Below are 22,997 nucleotides of genomic sequence, written 5' to 3'. Positions count from 1 at the left end.
ATGAATCAGGGGCAACCCCACGCTTGCTGAAAGAGCACAGTTTTTAATTTCTTTCGGAAGGGCAGCAGCTTGGTTTCTTTCCGCAGTTCCAGTGGCAATTTATTCCAGAGAGCTGGGAGTGTGTAAGAGAAAGCACGACCTCCCACAGTAGCCAGCCTACAGCATGGTTGAACAAGGAGGGTAGCTTCTGCAGATCTTAACGCCCTACCCGGCCTGTAGAGAGTCAGGCGTGATTTCATGTAGCTTGGTGCCCTACCATAAAGGGCTTTATGGACTATGCACATTGTATTTTTCCCATTGAAGTCAGTGGCTCTTGGGGTGGGGCGGAGCTGGCCAGAGCAGGGGGAGGAGTGGTTTGCACTCCCTAAGTGCTCATGACTGTTTGGCCAGCCCTCTTGGGCCGGACAAACATTCATGCGCACTTTGCATGTTCCCCACAAGATTGCATTACACAGCCTGATGAGGAACATTCACAGACTCCCTGTCCCCATCTGAGCGCCAAACCACGGCACTCAGACCAATCACAACGCTGCATTGCAGTGTTGTGATTGGCTCAGGGGAGCCTGTGTGCCCGGGTGCTTCCTGCTGGAGACAGAATTAAGGAAGATGAAGAGTTCAAAGACGGAGGAGAGGCGGTGACAGGCTATTGCAGGTAAGTAATTTTCTTTTTTTTTCCATTCACCCCCTCCCCCATCGCCCCCCACCCTGTCCGGTTCCAGCCTGTACTGACTATAACAACACTTTAGCCCTTGGCTTTCCAGTGAACATCTTGTGTTTAAATGTAAGCTAAGATCTTATTATGATACCTAACTATAACATCAGTTTAACATTTTATTTTTCAGTTCATTTCTGTGGTGTATTTGATCACAATGAGTACACACCCAACTCCCCCATGCAACCAGCTGTGAATCATGGCACATGCTCAGCCTTTGATGTGAGCAGTGAGGGGGGACTGAACACAGGGCCTGGCCTCCCCCCAAGTTCTGAGGCCAGCCCCCCGCTGGCACTTTGGCCATTCACAAATGACGTTGTAGACGAGACCTCATCCCCCAGCACAGCCTTCAGCCGTGTTTAAAGGGTTGTGGGGAGACACAAACTCTACCAATGTAAGAAAGTGGGTTATTAGTTGAGAAAGATGCAAGCCCTCCTCAAGCAATAAATACACAACCTTCCATCTATTAGGAATCAAGTACTTTGTTGTAGCACTTGACTTTCTGAGTGTAGGGAATCAGGGCAGCCAAGGCATACTCAAGGGAGGTGGTGTGGGCTAGTGCCCCAGTTGCCAGGTAAACAACAAACCAGTATATCATTGTCCAGCCAGTGCTTTTACTTATAAAAAGGGAAAGTACTTTACTATGCATTAATTTACAAATATTTATAAGTAGGCGGGTTACACTCTCCTAACAGTGCACACCCCTAACGACCTGAACCCTCACGCCAAGATTTCTCCACATATACTAGACACAATATGAAGGGTAAAGTTATTGAAATATGGACCTACTGGCTTTGTCTGGGTGTCACCACATTCATAAAAGCAGATCGTATCCTCACAGATTGCTACAACACCATTCAAATGGGTATGGTCAATACCACCTTAAGAGGACATTCATTAAAGCTGGTATTGACTATTGATCTGGTGATAATCTAAACAATATCTTTCTGACTTTCATTAAAACATTGAATAAATCATTGTCACCTTTATTATTCATTACAATTTCAATAAAATAGGATGTAGTTCTTCCACTTTTAACATGCTGCAAGCACAGCATTAGTATCCACTAGCAAAGGTCCCTACACTCTAGCAAAATCCCAAGCTGTAGGAGTGCTTGAAAGTGTGTGGAAACTCTCATGTGGGTCACCCATTTAATACCCTAGGAGAGTTAGTGCAACTTTGAGAACACTTTAGTGGGGCTTTTGTGGGGACTGTCAAACACCTTGCAGCCCCACATACCTTTAGCAACACATTTGTAGTGTCTCTGCCCTTTGTCTGGGGATCATGGAGTGCTCCATTCCCCAGCCAATCAGGGCCCTGCGGCAGCTCTTTGATGCGACTGATGAGTGAAAAATTACTTTTGTCCTCCTTTTGATGTTATTATAATAGATATCCCTGTTTCACTCTGGGCACAAACTGCATTTTTGTCCATGCTGGGATACAGGGGGAGTCCCAAAGCCACTGTTGTCCCTTCCGGCTTCCTGCATCCATGGCACACCTCTGTGCCAGACGTGAGCCGCCAACCTTCCCTGCTCCTGCCGTGGTGACTTCAGGTGGAAACAGAAACACAGCACTCTTTCGGCCTGTGGTCAGTAAAAGTGGGAGACTCATGGCCGGGGTCTTCCCCCAAACCCCTTAGGAATTAATTGAACAAACTGATCTATTTGTTGAACATGGACAAGATATGCTGTGATCTCTGCTTCATTCTGGGCAGCCCTAGTGAGGTCTTCACACCTGAGAATTCCAAAACTCTAAGCTTTGGGAATAAGAAATATCAAAGCCAAAAGAAACAGTGGGGGCTTCTGGAGAAAGCAATTATGCAGATTTAGTCAAAGAACAGCTATACAAAGCTTTAGCCTGGTCTAGTTTACCAACCTGACCACTGGCTGGATGCCCCCCAGCACAGTGGTAAATCACATAGAAGACACTTACGCAAATGGCCTATAGAATAGGATCTGAAGTCCTCAAGATCTAAACAACTCCATGAGTGGTCCAACAATGGTCTGAAAATGGTGGAAATAATGCATGCCTTTCTTGAAAAGTTGCTTTAGTGACTCTTAGATGAGTTCCTCAAATTCCTCAAATATGTGCTTTTCTTTCAGGCCTTGAAAATGGCCCATGCTGGGATCTCCCTGTCGGAGCAGGAGGCGTCAGTGGCCTCACCCTTCACTTCCAAAACTCCCAACATTCAGTGTGTCCCAAAGTTAATCAAGTAAGTTTTCCAATCTGTTATCAATTAAAGTCTTCCCTATAATGTGGTCAAATTGTTTATGAGATGAAGGACCCCTGCTGCACAGGCTGAGGATATTACAAGTCACCAAGGAGATCCATGACCTTTCAAAAGAACACGGCCCTAGGTCTTGTTTCTCTATATGATAATGGAACTTCTCAATGACTTACAATACCCTTAGAAGGTACTGCAGGGGGTATTCTATCCCGTATATAGTGCAACTTTAATATCAGGGTGTATTGCACCTTCATTGAAAGAAAGTGCAAAACTGCATCCCCTTCATATGTAACAATAGATTCTGTTGTACATGTGAACTAATGCACTGTAAATGGATGAGCATTGCTTTACCGCTAAAGTATGGGTCAAATGTCCGCTGATAGCTTGAATATTGAGAAACGTTTAAATCCATGTTTTAATCTTTTTCAATCTGGTTATGTGCTTGCCTTCTATTCTTGAATTCACTTTGTAGTAGAATCAGTGTATAATCAAGAAGTGCTCAGTCCTGTTCTTCTAAAACACAACAGCAAACATGATTTCTCACAAAGTATGGCAAACACCTAATGCCAACACCATTCTAGCTTAACCTACAAACTTGTGTATTCTGTTTTCTAATATCTGACACACCAACCCCTCAGCTGACTCTTATTCTAAACTCAAGGTACCTTCAAAGTTTTTAAGAGTGGGGATATGTTTGCCTTCAGAGTATTCTGGCCTAGCAGTAGAGCACCCTCCTTGGTATTGGCCCAGTGTCAGCTTACCAGATCCAAATGACCAACTAAGGGCAGGAAGTCATGTGTCCCTTGTTAGATCTGGCTCGAGAGTCCATCTGAATTAGACTTTTTGTTACTGATTATTTAAAATAGACATAGAATGGGCTTTGGCTCTGCCCTGAGGACAATTCCCCCTAATCTAAAACTATTAGCTCCATCTTATGGAAATTGCCTCTATTGGTATATATGAGGAACTATTTTACAGTCAATCTGTTGTATTTCTATCTAGGACCCTAATCAATATTCCTAATTTATGCCCTTGTATGGCTATAATAAATAATATCCTTATAAAGGGCATAAGAATCATATCCATATTTAGTAATAGCCCATGCAGTCCAAATACGGCAAGGCTACTCCCCTAGACTCCTAGAAAGTACAACGCGTTCTTTAAACAAACCAAGCCTCCAGCAGCCCGGGAATTCCCCTTGCTTTTGTTTTGATTTGTCCAAGAACTCCTGTGAGCACTGAAAGAACGGCCAGTTCTTAGTGACATCTTTAATGACGTCTTATGTCCAACCTTACGTCAAACCCGGCACCTTTCAGGTATAAATATACCAACGTTGCCTTAAGCAAACACACGGTGGTTTGGAGCAGAGCGGCTATCTACTTACCCGAGAGCCCAGCTGATGCGAGAGCCCAAGGACGCCGCCCCTCCCTTTTGACGCACTGAGAAAGACGCTGTCTTTTTTCTCCAGCCGAGAAAATCCAGCTCTGGTGTTTTCAGCCGCCCTTACGGGTTGCTGGGATATCGAGTCCTGAGAGAGAGATACCAGACCTCCTGCTTTCTATTACCCAGGTACGGAGCTGACTAAACCCTTAAAGAGAATTCTTGATTCAGATTCTTGGCAAAACCAACTTAACTTAAACTGCTACTTACTTACTCCTTCCCATGTATTAGGCTTAGGTCAGGTACACCGGGGTAGGCGTATTTAGAAGCACCAGTTGAGTACGTTAGTCAATGTATTTATGTATGTATATATTTTATCTATTTTAAAGTATCATATGGCTAAGAAAATATATCAATGCTTTTACAGTATTATTTTATAATACTCCTTTTACTGTACACACTTTACTTTATACTAAGTATTGCAATTGTGGCAATTCATTTCTCTTGCATGAGAAAGAAGACTGCTCAATAAATAACACCTTTTATTGAAATTGCCGTCTCTATTCTCTGCACTCTGGTGAAACTAAGTATGCATGGTTGACTGAGTAAAATAGCTGTCTATTGTTTTTACACGACTCTAGAGATACATTCTTATTCTGAGGGAGCAAAGTTGTCATGTTTATGGTTGTCAGAAGCTAATCCCTTCTTGTCTATCCAGGGAAGTTAAACTCCTCCTTGTTTATTCGAGAAAGTTTCTAGTGACCTCTGAGCTAGCTGGCAAAACTAATTAAGTTTAATATAGTCAGTAGAGACCTAGTCGACCTCAGTCCTACGTCTACACTGCTGTTTATATTATTCCAATGCGCAGAGCCTATTGGGAATATAGGAACTACACTACAAATCATCACACTGTTTGACACATCAGTTCTTTATCTCCAATATTCTTTCCATACTGAAAGAAATGTTAATTAACTTTTTCCCAGCATAGGTGAGTGCAAGGAAAAGGGGTGCATTATATGGTGTGGTTGTGCCACCTTACTGTGTAGTGCACTTACCAATCCTTTTAGGGCCCTCGAGTTTCGGTTGTCAAACCTTCAGCTCAACTCTGTGTAGCGGTGGCTTTGAGAAGCAAGGTTTAAACAAAGGAACATGTGTGAAGCATTTAAACAGCACCAAAACTATTGAAGGAGAAATTGACAAGACAGCAAAGAAAGACGACACCAATTTATAAAAATATACACCACCATGAGAAAGATCCACTGGAGGGTTCCAGAGATAAAGAAACGGCAAAGAATAGTTGAATCAAAGCATTTCACTCAACTGTAAACATGCATTGTCAAATTCCACAAATGTAAAGCTTTTTCAGCAAAACGTTTGGGCTAGCTATAATGAAGTCACTTAGGGTCTGATTACGATGTCAGGCAAGCCGTCACTGACAGGTTGTCGGTGGCGGTCACAGCGACGTGGGCGGGGGAAGAGCGACATCTTTGTCATGCTCAAGGAGCCCGTTGATGCAGCATTTGGAGCCTAATCACTACAATGGAGGCCGAGCTCATGGACGGAACACTGTAGGGATTGGGGGCAGATGTACCACTCACCAATTAGTGGGTCGCAAATTGCGTCGCATTTGCAACTCACAATTTGCGACTCGCTAATTGGAATGCACAACAGTGTCTCAGACACTGTTTGCGATTCCTAATGGGGTCGCAAATTGCATGCCTCATTAATATTAAATTCCGACATTTATTTACATTTAATGAGGCAGGCGCAATTTGCGACCCCATTAGGAATGGCTAGCATTCACAGGGATGGTGGCCTGCTGGGGTCAGCAGAACACATAGGGACCGATTCACAGAACTAAATTAAGACAAAATCCTAAACTTACTACATTTGGTATTCACAGAAGTTGGGATTTTGTCTTAAGTCAGTCTTAAGTCTGTCTTAAGACAAACTTAAGACAAAATCCTAACTACTGTGAATACCAAAAGTAGTAAGTTTAGGATTTTGTCTTAAGTTAGTTCTGTGAATCGGATCCATAGTCTGTGACTGCTTTTTCAATAAAGAAGATTTGTTTTAAATGCAGCCTGTTTTTCTTAAAGAAAAACTGGATGCATTTAAGAAAGAAAAATGTAACTTTTCAATTTCATTTCTTAAAGCCAGGTCTCTGGGACCACTGCCTGCTCTTATAAAATATTTTCTCAGCCATTCACAAAGTTTTAAATGCTTAAAGGTGATAAACTGCAAGTGTTTTGTGGCAGGAAATGCGGTTGCAAAACATTGGTACATAGCATGGTGACTCGCTATTAGGAATGGATGCCCCTTCCTAATAGCAAGAGATGCAAATGCTATTTTGCGAGTCACTGATTCGCAAAATAGCATTTGTACATGCTATTACCCTTTTTTACAGAAGGATCTCCCATTTGTGGCCACAAAAAAGGGTCATACATCTGACCCTAGGATGTCAGTTTCCCACTGCCTATTCTTTTTTTTCAAAGCATTTTATTGGTTTTTCAAAGTGCCTGTGTTGCATCAACAAATTACATCCGTGTTTACATTCCTGTTTCATTTATGCAAGTTTTGTGTACAGTATTATGCAATAAAAACAGATCCGTCTAAGGGGCTAAGGCAATAGTCATACATTATAGGCAAGTATGTATTGTTACAAAGTGATAGAAACTTTCCCAAACAAGAAAACAAACTCCTTAACCCTCCCTCCTGAAATCAGTTTGTGCGGTTGTGTCTTAGGTAAGGGTGCATGCGGTTGGGGGCGCATGAGGGGCCTAGGTATGTCAATGCATTGGAAAGTGCCCAATGTGCTTGACTGTTAGCTGGGAAGAATAGTTGTTCCTTATACCTTTCAGGCTTTGGGTATGTAATGTGTGCACTGAATCACTCCAGCAGGAAAGCCCAATCTATTGATATTGGCTTCATATGGAGCCCTCTGTATTCCTCTTGCCTCAGTGCCGCACCCTCCGCGGCAACCCAAGACCCCCTCTTGAGGAGATCGTTGTGACTTCCAGCATTATGTTAACATTCTTTTCGCCAGTAGTAATGAAAGGTTAGTAAAGTGCCGGAGCACTTTAGTTGTTTTAGGCAGTAGGGTAAGACCCAATAGACAGGAGACCAAGGATGACCAGGAATTTATTCCCGACAGGTGCGAGAGGCCTTCCGAGACTTGCCCCAAAATCTTGACAGTTATGGGCATGACCAGATCATATGAAAGTACATCAGGTGGCTAGGTCTCGCCGCCAGGAGCAAGAGAAGCCATGGGCAGTCGAATTTGGACCAGCGGGACCCAAGATATCCTCATTAAAAGTGTTGTTATCTTTTGCCTTTTGTGGGACACCAGCGATGAAGCTAGGGCTCCCCAGCCATTTTCAGCAGCAGTGGCTCAGGGTGGGACAGGGCCCTGGGGCTGCCCCAAGAGTGAAGGAGTTGAAGGGGAAGAGCCGTTGTGCTTTCCCCCAACAGGGAGGAGGCACCCATAACCCCATGCCTGGGCCCTGAGAAGTTAAAGATGAGGGGAGTGCCAACACGCTTCCCCCTGCCAAAGTCAAATGGGGCCCAGGACCCCATCCCTGGGGCCCAGCAAAAAAACTGATCCAAGGGAGCGCCGTTGCACTCCCTAGGTTCAGAGAAAGGGGCTAGGACCCCATCGCTGAGCCCAGAGAAGCGCAGTGCTGCAGGAACCGCCATCACGCTCCCCCAGGAAAGCGGGTCACCACCAAAATGGTGCTACCCGATTGGGTGAGCTGCAGGAGCAGTGCAGCCTCCCCCTAAAAAGATTGCCAGAGTACCCATGGTAAGCTAGGTGGAACTCCAAGAGAATCATGAACCCCAGATTTGCAAATATTTTCAAGTCTTCCCTTGGCTGGAGTTCAGCCTCTACAGCTAGGTTGTCTGTGCACTCTAGGGGCAATGATTATGGTTGCAAAGTTAGTGACCAAAAGTTGCTCAATGTGAGCTTTCATATTCGATTGTTGACACCCTGTAGGGGTGAAGTCTTTAATTACATGTGTAGTAATTACAGATGTGGTATTATTTAAGGACTATGGGCCCGATTCACAGAACTAACTTAAGACAAAATCCTAAACTTACTACCATTTTGGTATTCACAGAAGGCACTCACTCATTTCGGTATTCACAGAAGTTATGAGTCCTCACTTTAGGACTCCTAAATGCCTTCTGTGAATACTGAAAGTCTTAAAATTAGGATTTTTCTCAGTTTAGGAGTCCTAAGGTTAGGAGTCCTAACTTTACTACTCCTAAACTGAGAAAATCCTAACTCTAAGACTTTCCGTATTCACAGAAGGCATTTAGGAGTCCTAAAGTTAGTAGTCCTAACTTTACTACTCCTAAACTGAGAAAAATCTCAACTGTAAGACTTTCGGTATTCACAGAAGGCATTTAGGAGTCCTAAAGTTAGGACTCATAACTTCTGAGAATACCGAAATGAGTAAGTGCCTTCTGTGAATACCAAAATGAGTAAGTGCCTTCTGTGAATACCAAAATGAGTAAGTGCCTTCTGTGAATACCACAATGGTAGAAAGTTTAGGATTTTGTCTTAAGTTAGTTCTGTGAATCAGGCCCTAAGTTTAAAATGCAGTATTATATGTTGAACATTTTCAAAGTGTATCCTGCAAGCGCCTTCTAGGTGACTAATTATAATTGCACAGTATTGTAATTATATGAGATCAACTTGTGTTATTCATATTGACAGTTATAATGAGTACATCGCACTTCCAGTCATGCATATACATTGATTCTTGCTAATGCTTTATTTGAACAATGACACCGACTGCCACTCAAGATTAAGGTTCGCACACTTTATCACCAGTATTAGGTGCCCTCAGTCATGGTTATATGTACTTATTGCATGTATTTCTATGGTGAAATGCTTATTGAAATATTGAGGTGGACAGCAACTCGCTTTGGTGCCAGTATTAAGTGCTCTTCCTCCAAGTTATTTTCAACTCGTGGCATTTAGGAACAAGTTATTGTTTAGACATGTGAGTTGTGGTACTAGCCCCCCCCCCCTTTGGGTAACATTATGCAATGTTAACCAAAAGTAATTTCATCAGCTTGTGTAAATTTGAAAATTCTTGCATAGTTGAGTAATGTGCGTGTAAAAAAATTAATTTTCCGTTTTCTAAAGAAAAAGTACAGTTTGCAGAATCATTTATTGAATGTTATTATTGTCTATCTGTGAATGGTGATTACTAGCCCACACCACCTCCCTTGAGTTGGTGTTAGACTGCCCTGAAGCGTTACTCTATGAGAGTCAAGTGCTCGAATTGGATGTTTGGTTTACAAAGGAGGACATATGTTGTCCCATTACTTTTGTGGGCCACTCAACTAATGCCTCATTTTCAACATCTACCTCAATATGTTTGGGCCAGGAAAGGCTTACAGTACCTGGGGGGCATGATTGTATGAAATGTAGAGGAACTGAATGTCTTGCCCTATCCTTTATTGTTTATAGGTCTAGATAAGTATCTTCAAAATTTAGTACAGCTCTTCATTTCATGGCTGGTAGGAAAGCAGCTGTCAAAATGAATATTTCTATCCAGGTGATAAATTGGCAATCAAGGTGCCGCAGGTAGATATTTCCACAAGTAAACATTGATCTAAGGGAAGACAAGACAGACTATCTAAGAGATTTTTAATGCTGTCCTAGTAAAAGGGAGGCTTTCCCTCTTATTCATCCGTGGGTTCATGAAACTGACAGATTATACAAACTCTAACTCCTACAATGGATAGCTTCCAATGTTTCTTCAACATTTTCCTTGGTTAGGTTTATCACTTCCCCCTCAGCTACTGTGGGTAAATGACCTAAACAAATAGACCAATTCAGAATTATGTGGCAAGATGTGTGCCAGAATCTATGTTTCATTAATCTGTGTACAATATGGAGAAGTGAGATGAGTTGGTTCTACTTGCCGTTTAGACTAAACAGCGATTTATCAGACATAAGAAATTATTTTTACATAGGGATGTTGATTAAAAAGGTTGATGTTTCATACACTTTGTAATGAATTACAGTCTAAGAAATATGGGAGATTGCTTGGTCATCAATTAAAGACATATTATGTTTCTCAATCATAAATAACCCATACTACATTTTAGGGTATTATGCTAATAGCTTTTAATGAACACCCAACTGGTGATTATTGCCAATTGGGGCACAGATGAGCTCCCCACATATAACATGTAGCTATAATTATGGAATCAAATGGCTATGGGATAAGTTAGATACTAAGTTAGAAATCACTACAGCGTATGTGGGAATGTCCATGAGCTCATGGTCAAATGCAACAGGCTAATGTTTCGCTCAAGATAACCACCGGATAATTAATCTCACATTGATTTACCTCCATAACGCGACCTATTAATGAACACATTTGAATAGGTACTGTAGAGCCTTATAACAACCCATTATGCTTTTTTACTATTACAGAAGGGTGATTATTCTGGATATGGGCAGTAATTATGTAGATGGTGGGCAGGCATACATTAATATTATGTTCTTTGAAGCCCCATTGATGTTATTTAAAAATAATTCTCCTTTGATAAAATCCAATGAAAAATGTTTCAATGAAATTATCGAAATGTGTCCTAACATATTGACCGAACTTCTTGCTTTTCACTTACAGAGAAGGACGTTGTGCTCTAGTTTCTTCCTTCTGTGTCATCAAATACATCATCATCACCAACCTAATTGCCTGCAATGGCCTTCTTTTGCTTTATTGGGTAAGGATAAAATTATTAAATAACTATGAGTTGAACACATTAATCAGTACCCACATATTAATTTACTCATTATGACACTTTTTAATAATGTATTTAAAAAAATTGATTTCTAGCACTTCCAATGATCAGTTTGATAGTGAATGGTTAACTAAATTATCTCTTTACATTTGCATATAGTTGTTTGTACTTTCACAATATATGTAGGACCAAATATGCCTCATGTTGTTCTTTTATGTGCCTTTCTTTACACATAGCTAAACATTATTCATAAATAAATTAGTATTTGAAATAATTTACTTCTTGGCGTAGCCTTGTTATTGCAAGTGGAGACTTGTTGAGCACTAATGCCAACACAGAATTATAGCAAGACAAAAATTGTGGATTAAAGAAATCTACATTGAATAAAATTATTTGGTCGACAAAAGTGAAAACAGTTTTATACTTAGCAGATCATCAATAATGAATTTGAACCAGTAACTACCCATATTAGGGCTTGATAGCAAGCTAGGGCAGTTCCTCTTCTACAAGTGTAAAAGAAGCCTGAGAAGCAGCTCAACAGAAAAAATTATTGAAAGATGACTGTATAAAAAGTCCCTAAAATTTGGTAAGAACTTATTGGAGAGGATAAATTGGCGGGATCCTTTATACGGAGCAAAACTCTGCTACCTAGAGAAGACAGATGATCCAGTAGAAAGGTTTAATGGTAAAAACCTTGAAATCAATGCTCAACATAATAAACGGTAACCCAAACTCCACACTGGACCCTAATATGACCACTAAATTGAATTTTGTGTTGTGTTATGTTGATTTGTACAGTGCTCTAGAAGTAGAGGGTGTTCAGGCACTGAGCAGGATTGTAAGAGTGCTGTCACAGCCAAATTATTCCACGAGCCAAGTCTTCAGCTTCTTGCAAAACTCAAGTAGCGAGGAGGAGGTTCTGATATGTTGTGGGAGGTTGTTTCATGTTTTTGGTGTGCAGTATGAGGACAAGTGACATTCTGTACTGCTTTTGTGAATGCAGTGAGTGTGTGCACTCAAGAGTGCGACAGAGCTAAGGTGTATGGGGTGATTGTTAAAGTGTATGGGTCTAATGTGGTGTAGGGCTTTGTTGATGTGCATGAAGAGCTTGAACTGGCTGTGCTTGTGATTGGGAGCCAGTGAAGCCCCCTGAGGTGAGGTGAGATGGTGGTGTAGCAGAGAAGGATGATCATGAGTCTAGCGGTGGCGTTCCAAATGGTCTGAAGTCTGTTCAGGACCTGCTTGGAGATTCTGTCAGAGAGAGTGTGCGTGCAGAAAGCGTCTGCATGAGCCTGACACAATAGATTTCTGTGCTTGATTTTAGTTGACAATTGCTGCTGAGACATAGACAATCCATTGGTCAGCTCATGTGGAAAAGAGACCTATGAAGATTGCTGCCCCGTTCAATATAAGAAAAATTACCCACCCCTCATCTGGATGGCTTGCTTTCAGAGAGGCTTTGTGGAGTGAGGCAGTAGCAAACACGAGGAAAAATAGCACATCTAAGGAGTAGAGGAACTAAAGAGCTTGAAGAGCTCAATGCTACAACTATGAAATTGTTATTAAAGGAGGCAGTGCAATAGAAACAAAGCCACGGGCCCTAATGTCAGCAAGACAATTGATCCTCTCTTCTTCCCGTCTGGGTAACAGATGACCGCTCTTATTGGGGTAAAAGGCTCAAATTCCCTTGAGCATCCTACTTTATACAACTTCAAATTACAATATATTTTAGCACCTTTTCTCACTAATTAGAATTGGGTAATCAATCCAGGACACAATAGTGTAAGGGTAGTTGAGTAAAATCAATTATCTATCCCACAGTGCTGCCATCACATTCTTCACTGGATTACAATCTCGGAATTTACCTCTGCTTTTGCCCAGCTGACCATGTGCCCCTGACACAATGGATCACTAACAATATCGAGGTAAACAATATTGGTTGACACGAATATCATGTCAAAACTATAGTTTCTCCAAATATTGTGTCCTTATACTTCTAATGGTAAGTACAGAATTATCAGAAATAAAATATAGCTTAACACTAATGTCACCCAAAAAGGTACAAAAATATTTGTTTTCTAGTATATAGTTCAAGTAGTAAATTGAAACTATTTTAGTATATAACAGTCATATAATGGATATTACGTACATTCCACTAATATTTAACACTATGAATAAACTGTGAAGGACAAGCAATGTGTGAGTTTGTTTTATTTGTTGCTCTGAGGTTAATTGCACTGTGGTATATACTAGCACATAAAATGGTACCTCACTATCAGTGAACAAATTTGCAAGACAGCCAAAATTAATCTGGTGGTACTTTGGTGGCATGTAAAAACATAAATTTCACAACTGAAGAACTAACCAGATTTCAAGTATCGCCTTGAATCTTCAACGCCTTTGCAGAAATGTGAAACGGATTGGAGGAGAGACACATATATATATATATATATATATAGCCCGAACTGCTGAGCGGAATTACACCAAATTTGACAAAAAGGTAGCCCTTGGTTCAGAGAGAGCCCTTTTTGTTAAATGGTGCAAATCCGTTCAGTAATTTTTCAACAATTGATGGAAAAAGAAATATATATATCTGGACGGAGACTAACCACACATCTCATCGTGAGATCTGATTGGCTGTCAGCACTTCATCCAAGAAGCGTTGGCAGCCACCTTGGGACCAATATACATTATAGCATCTCATTAAAAAGCATTGTAGTTAATAGAGGGTTTTAGGACTTTAGTTACATTATAAGTCATTTGTTGATTGTATTATACTCATTTTCAGAATTGTGTTGTGTTCTAAGGTGATTTTACCCTGTGAAAAACCTTCTGCTGGGATATCATGAATCATGTTTGAGAGAAAACTATTTTCTCATGCTTGTCCCATAGAGGTTTGGAAGGTGCTCCAGAAGCTAAAATGAGAGCATATTTTCTGTAAATTCACATTATCTTTCTCACCCATGTGAAAATGAAGTCTGACATTTTCAGTAAAACATGTACATCCAACAAAGGCAGAGACTGTCTGTTGATTCCTTTCTGTTCTACTGCAGCTTCCCAGAGTGTTCTAAAGAACAACTAGAACGCTAACAGTCCTGCTTATGACAAACGTATTGCACACCTGAAGCCATCTTGATTGGAATAAAGTGGTAACTCTTAAAAAATTTAATTTAAAAAGGAACAAAATGAGGGGGTTCATTTTGCCATAGAACGTATGATTAGTGCTGCAGAAAGGACAATTACGGCACATTTTGAGTGACTTCTCAAATCCTCTTCTATTTCTTAAAAAAATTCTGACATGCAGACTGAAACATGCACTTTCAATACCAGCAGCAGACTTCCCTGGTGAGCAGTAGCTTTACTACAGTGATCTAATAAGCAACTAGAGTGCTAACATTCTGAATTCATGGCAAATATGTGACACATCTGAATGCCTTCTTGATGGAATCAAAGTAAAACACTGAAAGTATTTCCTACTGAGGAGACTGTAGTAAATGAGGAAATTAGGAAACTTCATAACAAATAAGTTTCCCAAGATGGCCACCAGAGACAAAAGAGCCCAAATGTAGCACAAATATCACCCAGATGTAGCCCAAGTATAGTCCAATGACAGAATCTCCCAGGGTGTTCTAAAGAACAACTAGAGCGCTAACAGTCTTACTTATGACAAAAGTGTGGCACACCTGGAGCCATCTTGATTGGAATAAAGTGGTAACACTTAAAACATTTAATTTGCGAAGGAACAAAATGAGGGGGTTCATTTTGCAATAGAAATTATGATTAGTGCTGCAGAAAGAAAAATTAGGACACATTTTGACTTCTCAAATCCTCTTCTATTTCATTAAGAAATTCTGACATGCAGACTGAAACATGCACTTTGAATACCAGCAACAGGCTTCCCTGGTGAGCAGTAGCTTTACTACAGTGATCTAATGAGCAACTAGAGTGCTAATATTCACAATTTATGGGAAATGTGTGACACATCTGAATGCCTTCTTGATGGAACCAAAGTAAAACACTGAAAGTATGTCCTACTGAAGAGACTGTAGTAATTGAGGAAATAAGGAAACTTCATAACAAATAAGTCTCCTAAGATGGCCACCAGAGACAAAAGAGCCCAAATGTAGCACAAATATCAATCAGATGTAGCCCTCGTATAGCTCAATGACAGAATGTCCCTGGGTGTTCTTAAGAACAATTAGAGCGCTTACTGCCTTACTTATGACAAAAGTATGGCACACCTGAAGCCATCTTGGTTGGAATAAACTGGTAACACTTAAAACATTTAATTTAAAAAAGAACACAATAAGGGGGTTCATTTTGTCATAGAAATTATGATTAGTGCTGAAGAAAGAAAAATGGGGCACATTTTGAGTGACTTCTCAATTCCTCTTCTATTTCATTAAAAAATTCAGAAATGCATACTGAAACATGCACTTTCACTACCAGCAGCACACTTCCGTGGTGAGCAGTAGTTTTACTAAAGTGATCTAATGAGCAACTAGAGTGCTAACATGCATATTTTATGGCAAATGTGTGACATATCTAAATACCTTCTTGATGGAATCAAAGTAAAAAACTGAAAGCATTTCCTACTGGGGAGACTGCAATAAATGAGGAAATTAGGAAACTTCATAACAAATAAATCACCCAAGATGGCTACCGCGACAAAATAGCCCAAATGTAGCACAAACATCACCCATATGTAGCCCACATGTAGCCCAATGACAGAAGTGTGCAAAACACTTTTTATTTTTTGTGTTTTTGCAGTTTTATATAGTGCAGACTTATCAAGTAATGGAGTGCTTTACATGAGCATTGGTTACATCACAAAGGAACAAATTCATTTGGTTTTAGACATGGGGAGATGAAGTGATTTGACCAGAATCACAGAATGTCGAGCTGAAGCAGAAACTCCAACCTGGTTCCCCAGTTGCAAAACCTGCAGCTCGGGAAGTAACACCACATCCTCTCCCCTAAGTGCAACATTTAATCAAGTGGTCAACTGGATAAAAAAAACATAAAGATAATAAATAATTTAGAAGTGCTTTGTCGCTATTTGAAAACTCAGAAAATATGTCCTCATTTTAGTTTTTTAAAGCACTAACCGTAATTTTGATGCAAATAATACCCTCTCATATATGTAATTCCTAAAGGAAATGCTCTTGGTATTACAGTTTTGATTACATCAAGATGACGTCAGGCGTTCCACACTTTTGTAAAAATATAGAATGTTAGCAATCTAGTTGTTCATACTGTTGAGAGGCAGAGGCCAGGGGCACAGACTCTGAAAATTGAAGGCAGGTAGAAGGGTGCAGAGACAACAATCTGACCACACTGGGCATGCAGGAAGGTCAGTGGAAGCACAACAAACTATGGAGGGCAGTGGAAAGGGGGACAGGGCAACAAATCAACAATACAGGACTGGCAAGAGAGGCTGTGGCAATGTAATATACCATTGTGGGCAGAAGGAAGAGGCAGTGGTAGTATAGTCATACATGCCAACAGACCCGATTCAGCCAGGAAACCTCCAATGTTTTTAAGCCCAAATGGGCTTTATTTGATCTGTCTCCTGTCTACAATTTCCTCTTTTTCAATGTAAGTCAAAGGGGAAAATCAATATCCCGTGTTTTATCCTTCAAAATCTCCCTCTTATCAAGTTCAAAATGTTAGCAAGTATGGTAGATTGGATCATGGAAGGCAGGAGGAATTGGGGTAGGGACATAGACTCGGATAATAGAGGACAGTGGGACATGGAGAGGTGCACCAAACTGACCCTACAGGGCAGGCATCAGGGTTTGCAGCAGCACCATACTCCACACAGGGCATGCGGGATGGGAGTGCTGCACAACAATCCATAGAAAGCAACAGAGAGGGGACAGGACCATGCACATGGAAAACAGAGAACAGAGGGGAAAGAGGCAATGGTAGCTAGCTGACCACAATGGACAGACAGGAGAGAAAGCTGCAGCATAACGGATCATAAAGGGCAGGAGGAACGGATCAGGGGCATTACAATGGAACAGACAAGCCCGGAGGGAGGGACTAGGGGTCTGCACATGGAAGCAGGGCAGGGGGCAAGGGGGCAGGGCAAGAGCAGCAAGATGACCATGGAGGTCAGGCAGAATGGGCACTAGAAGCAAGACACACCATGGAGAGCAACAGTGAGACTATAATGGCATACACACAGACCATGGAGGGAAGATGGGAGGAGGTCAGGGGCAGCTAGCTGACCACACAGGGGAGATGGGAGGGGCCGTGGCAGCACAGAAGACCATGCATGGCAAGTAGGAGGGTTAGTGGCAGCACAATGGATTTGATGGGCAAGAAGGAGGGTGCAGGGGCATTCACAAAGGACCATGGAGGATAGAAGGGAGGGTCAGGACCTGGGCACAAACAAGAGAGTTCAGGGGAAGGGGCCTCACAACAGACCACGTGGGAAAGGCAGGAGGAGCATTTGCAGCACAACGGACCGGAGAGGGCAGACAGGTGTGGCAGTAAAATGGACCATGGGGGACAGGAGGAAGGGGATAGGGGCATGTAATGTGGACAGGCAGGGTGGAGGTGGCAGGGACAGGTTACAATCACCTGACAATGCGAGGCAGGTGGGAGGTGAGTGGCAGCTCAACAGAACACTCAGAGTAGATAGGAGTGGCAGGTCCATGGAACATGGTGGGCAAAAAGGATGGAGCAGGCGAATGCACACAGACATCGGAGGGCAGGGGGAAGGGGAATAGGGGCAGCAAGTTAAGAACAGAGGCTAAGCAGGAGGTCAATGATGGGGCATAGAATTGGGCAATGGGGGGCAGGAGGAGTGGACTGGTACATCATGCTAAACGGAGGGCAGTGGCAGCACATCAGACCATGCATGGCAGGAGGGAGGAGGCTAATCCATGGATTCAGACAACAGAGTATATGGAAGAGGTGGATGGGGCAGCAAGCTAACTGTTAAGAGAAGGCAGGAAGGCCAGTGGCAGAACAACGGCCACACAGGGCTGTAATAAGGGAGCGGGACATGGACTTGGACGATGGATGGCTTGGAGGAGGGGAGGCAGGAGCAACAAGCTTGGGTGGGGACAGCACAATGCCAGGCCCTGCTTCCAACCCCCCACCATCCATTGTGATATGCATCTTACTTAACGTTACAGAAAAACCTATAAATTTGCTGAGAAAAACAAAGATTACAGGGACGGTATAGTTAGATTCAGATCTCACTCATACACAACCAGTGAAATTCAGCCGTTATAGTTACCTGAGCTAACTATAACTTGTTATAACTCATTGTCGACACATTAAACTCTTCCTTGGAACTCTCTATAGTTCCCACACTTTGGAAACACGCCATGGTGAGCCCATTACTGAAGAAACCCACAGCAGACCCCGAAATATTGTTAAATTACAGACCCATCTCACTTCTCCCTGCCTTTTCGAAACTTCTGGAAAGACACGTTCACTCCGCCCTCACTCATTTCACTGAAGAAAATTCTCTCCTCCACCCGTCACAATCAGGCTTCCGAGCAGGTTTCTCCACGGAAACTGCTCTGCTGGGAGTCACCGAAACCATCCGGAAATTCCTTGACGACGGTCAAACGGTTGCCCTCATTCTCCTCGACTTGAGTGCGGCCTTCGATACCGTGTCGCACGAAAGGCTACTAACCACGCTAGGAAAAAATGGGATCTGTGGCGCTGCTCTTGAGTGGATCAGGTCCTTTCTGCAACAACGGACGTTTCAAATTACATCGTCCATAGCATGCTCTGGATTGTTCAGCACCCCCCACGGAGTGCCTCAGGGCTCTATCCTGAGCCCATTGTTCTTTAATCTTTATCTTAGACCGCTGGCCGACTTAGTGGATAGATCTGGACTTACCCTCATGACCTACGCTGACGACTCACAGATCATTTTCTCTCTGTCAGAATCCAGTCCACTATCCCCGTCTCTCCTTAAACAAGGTCTCCACAACATCTTCAGCTGGATGACCAACAACCAGCTAAAATTAAATGGAGAAAAGACAGAGATCCTCCTTCTGGGTAAACAACGAGACCTGTGGAACGCCTCACACTGGCCTTCCCAGATGGGAAACCTCCCAACACCAGTCACCCAAACACGTAACTTGGGGATCATTGTGGACAGCTCCCTCTCCATGAAACAACAGGCCAGTAAAGTCGTAGGCCTTTGTTTTACCATCTTGATGTGGCTTAAAAAAATCCTATGGATGCTGCCCATCTCCACCCAAAAAACCATAGTCAATGCCCTCATCACATCTCGGCTTGACTACGGGAACATCTTATACCTGGGTGCAAATAAAGCGGTCACACGGCGGTTACAGCTTGTCCAGAACTCAGCTGCCAGGCTTCTATGCAAAAATTCCCAAAACCGCCAGTGTTTCATCTCACCTGCGTGATCTGCACTGGCTCAGGGTAGAAAACCAGATCAGATTTAAAGCCCTGAGCTATATGTTCAGGATAAAAGCAGGCACCGCACCTAAATACCTGCAGGCATTAGTTCATCCCTACACTCCCAAAAGAAACCTACGGTCACAATCTACTGCCAACTTCTGTGTGCCTAGGTTCAAACTTTCTAGAATGGGAGGCAGATCCTTTTCACATCAGGATCCTACCCTTTGGAATGCACTCCCGCCCCACATTCGCAAGGAGGTCAGTTACTCTAGGTTCAGGAAAAACATTAAAACCTGGCTTTTCGAACAATAAACAAGAGCGACCCCGCGAACCCTTACCACTCTTCTGTGCTGTGTCTCGGCACCGGGAAACCCTTTTTGGGTAGCTGTTTGCGCCTTACAAGTTTAAAAAATAAAATAATAAAATAAATGACTTACGCCCCGCAATGTACTGCTAATGACCTCAGACATTACATCATTTATGACATGGTGAGTTACATCACTAATGACATCATTCATGACATCTCAAATTAGCTGTGAATGGAATGGAACTATAATCGCTAGAACTTTATTTAGAGATAGTGTGTGTATATTAACACCCCTTTTTTTTATATTTTCTTTCGTGTAAAAACCATTATAATACGCAACGTGCCCAGATTAATATCGCCGATAGCCTTTCACTTTAAAGTAATGTATAGTCCATTGTTTATGTTGATGTTTGCAATCCTTAGTATGTTTATTATGAATAAATCATGTTGACGAACATACAGGTATGGTGGTCACAGGGCAAGATTTGCTGAAATGACATTGTGTGCATATTAACACTTGTTTTCTTTTCTTTATTGTATCAATTCCCAAATTTTCACATCGTGACCAGGTCAATATGGCCACTAGCTTTTTGGATTAAAGTAATATGTAGTCCTTTGTTAATGTTGGCAACTTTAGGCATTTGTACATTTAAATAAGGATGCTACGATGATGTCTTGGATCGTTATCAAGGTTCGGACAAGCCGAAACGCGTGAATCACTTCCTTCGCCGATTAAATACTTCCAAACTACAACCTGAGTGATGATTCCTTCCTTGTAAGAGTGAGAGGAGATTAAATACATATATATAAAATTTACTGAAAAAACCACAAGTTTCAGGGACATTATAGTTAGAAATTAGCATTTAAAAAACCTCGGAAATTCATTGAAAAAACCACAGGTTTCAGGGACGTCATAGTTAGTTGGACATTTCACTCGTACAAAACAAGAGAAATTCGGCCGTTAAAGTTAGTTGTGCTAACTATAACTCGCACCCCCGCAATGCACTGCTGATGACGTCACATATTACATCACTCATGATATGGTCAGTGACATCACTCATGACATCACTGATGACATCTCAAATAACATCACTGATGACATCATCCAGTTGATTGACTAGGTGTATAGGTTTAAGAGTGCATGTGTAAACAGTTGTTTGGGTGACTGAGTGCATTTGTTTGTGTGTTGGTGAGCGAATATATGTTTTAGTTGTACATCTTCAACAAAGTAAAAGAATACAAGGCATTGTATGTGAGCGTGTGTGTATATAAATGAGTATATGTATGAGTCAGTGATTGTGCGAGTAACTATATGAATGAGTGTACAATTGTAAAGGTGATATTTTAACATATTACCTATGAGTTACTATGTTTTTGAATAAATGAGGTGCTGTGTGTATGATTGTGTAAGTGAGTAAATGTAAGTGTGATTAATTTTTTTCATGCGTGAGTAGGATGACTGCATAACTGACTAAGATTACTGCTGATGTGTCAATGTCTATATATGTGTATAAGTGCACTTGATAGTGTTCTATTAATTAGTAAGTATGGGCGAAATTTGCGAATTCGCGTTCTGCGTATTCACGCGAAATCGAATTCGCAATCCGCAAAATCGGCGAATTCGTGCGAATTTGCGGATTTTTTGTTATTGCGTGTTCGCGGCCCACTTGCATGGCGAAGTTACTCATGCGGTCGTGTATGGGCACATCACCCTCTGGTTCACCATTGCCTCCCTCTGTTTCATCACTGCCACCCTCTGGTTCACCACTGCCACCCTCTGGTTCACTCCTGCACCCTCTGGTTCACCCCTGCCACCCTCTGGTTCACCACTGCCACCCTCTGGTTCAGCACTGCCACTCTCTGGTTCACACCTGCCACCCTCTGGTTCACCACTGCCACCCTCTGGTTCAGCACTGCCACTCTCTGGTTCACACCTGCCACCCTCTGGTTCAGCACTGTCACCCTCTGGTTCACCACTGTCACCCTCTGGTTCACGACTGCCACCCTCTGGTTCATCACAGCACCTCTGGTTCACCACTGCCACCCTCTGGTTAACCACTGTCACCCTCTGGTTCAGCACAGCCACCCTCTGGTTCACCACTGCCACCTTCTGGTTCACCCCTGCCACCCTCTGGTTCACCACTGCCACCCTCTGGTTCATCACAGCACCCTCTGGTTCACCCCTGCCACCCTCTGGTACAGCACTGTCACCCTCTGGTTCACCACTGCCACCCTCTGGTTCACGACTGCCACCCTCTGGTTCATCACAGCACCTCTGGTTCACCCCTGCCACCCTCTGGTACAGCACTGTCACCCTCTGGTTCACCACTGCCACCCTCTGGTTCACGACTGCCACCCTCCGGTTCATCACAGCACCTCTGGTTCACCACTGCCACCCTCTGGTTAACCACTGTCACCCTTTGGTTCAGCACTGCCACCCTCTGGTTCACCACTGCCACCCTCTGGTTCACCCCTGCCATCCTCTGGTTCATCCCTGCCACCCTCTGGTTCACCACTGCCACCCTCTGGTTCATCATAGCATCCTCTGGTTCACCCCTGCCACCCTCTGGTACAGCACTGTCACCCTCTGGTTCACCACTGCCACCCTCTGGTTCACAACTGCCACCCTCTGGTTCATCACAGCACCTCTGGTTCACCACTGCCACCCTCTGGTTAACCACTGTCACCCTCTGGGTCAGCACTGCCACCCTCTGGTTCACCACTGCCACTCTCTGGTTCACTACTGCCACCCTCTGGTTCACCCATGCCACCCTCTGGTTCACCACTGCCACCCTCTGGTTCACCCCTGCCACCATCTGGTTCAGCACTGCCACCCTCTGGTTCAGCACTGTCACCCTCTGGTTCACCACTGCCACCCTCTGGTTCACCACTGCCACCCTCTACCGAGACCTCTTGTGACGCAGCAGCAGCACAAAAGATGTGCCATGGTGCTGGGTATTAACAACATGACGCATCTGAGAGATGCGTCACATTGTAAAGCCCTGCGCCACCAGGAGGCGTTCTGGGAGAACGCCTCCTAAAAGTGGCTGAGTGAAATCTACAAGATTTCACTCAGTCACTTTTAGGCCAATGCTGCGTCAAAACCATGCGCCTGCTTGAAGCAGGCGCAAGGTTTGATGCTTGATGCAGCATTGGGAAGATAGGGGCCCCCAGAGCATTGCTTTTACGGCACAGATGCGTGACAC

The 22,997-nt window shown here is 42.9% G+C and overlaps 1 protein-coding gene across 1 annotated transcript in view; it reads left to right on the top strand.

The window, feature by feature from the left end:
* LOC144792100 (putative cation-transporting ATPase 13A4) overlaps positions 1 to 22,997 on the top strand; it is a 307,439-nt gene that overhangs the window by 220,567 nt on the left and 63,875 nt on the right. Inside the window, exons 23-24 of the mRNA XM_078666970.1 lie at positions 2,815 to 2,924; positions 10,973 to 11,069. Of these exons, the coding sequence (XP_078523096.1) occupies positions 2,815 to 2,924; positions 10,973 to 11,069 (207 nt within the window). The remainder of the gene's footprint in view (positions 1 to 2,814; positions 2,925 to 10,972; positions 11,070 to 22,997) is intronic.

The sequence above is a fragment of the Lissotriton helveticus genome, chromosome 11, assembly GCF_964261635.1.
Source record: "Lissotriton helveticus chromosome 11, aLisHel1.1, whole genome shotgun sequence".
Classification (NCBI taxonomy): Eukaryota; Metazoa; Chordata; class Amphibia; order Caudata; family Salamandridae; genus Lissotriton; species Lissotriton helveticus.
Note: the sequence above shows the minus strand (reverse complement) of the source record. Positions and strands in the feature narration are given on the sequence as shown.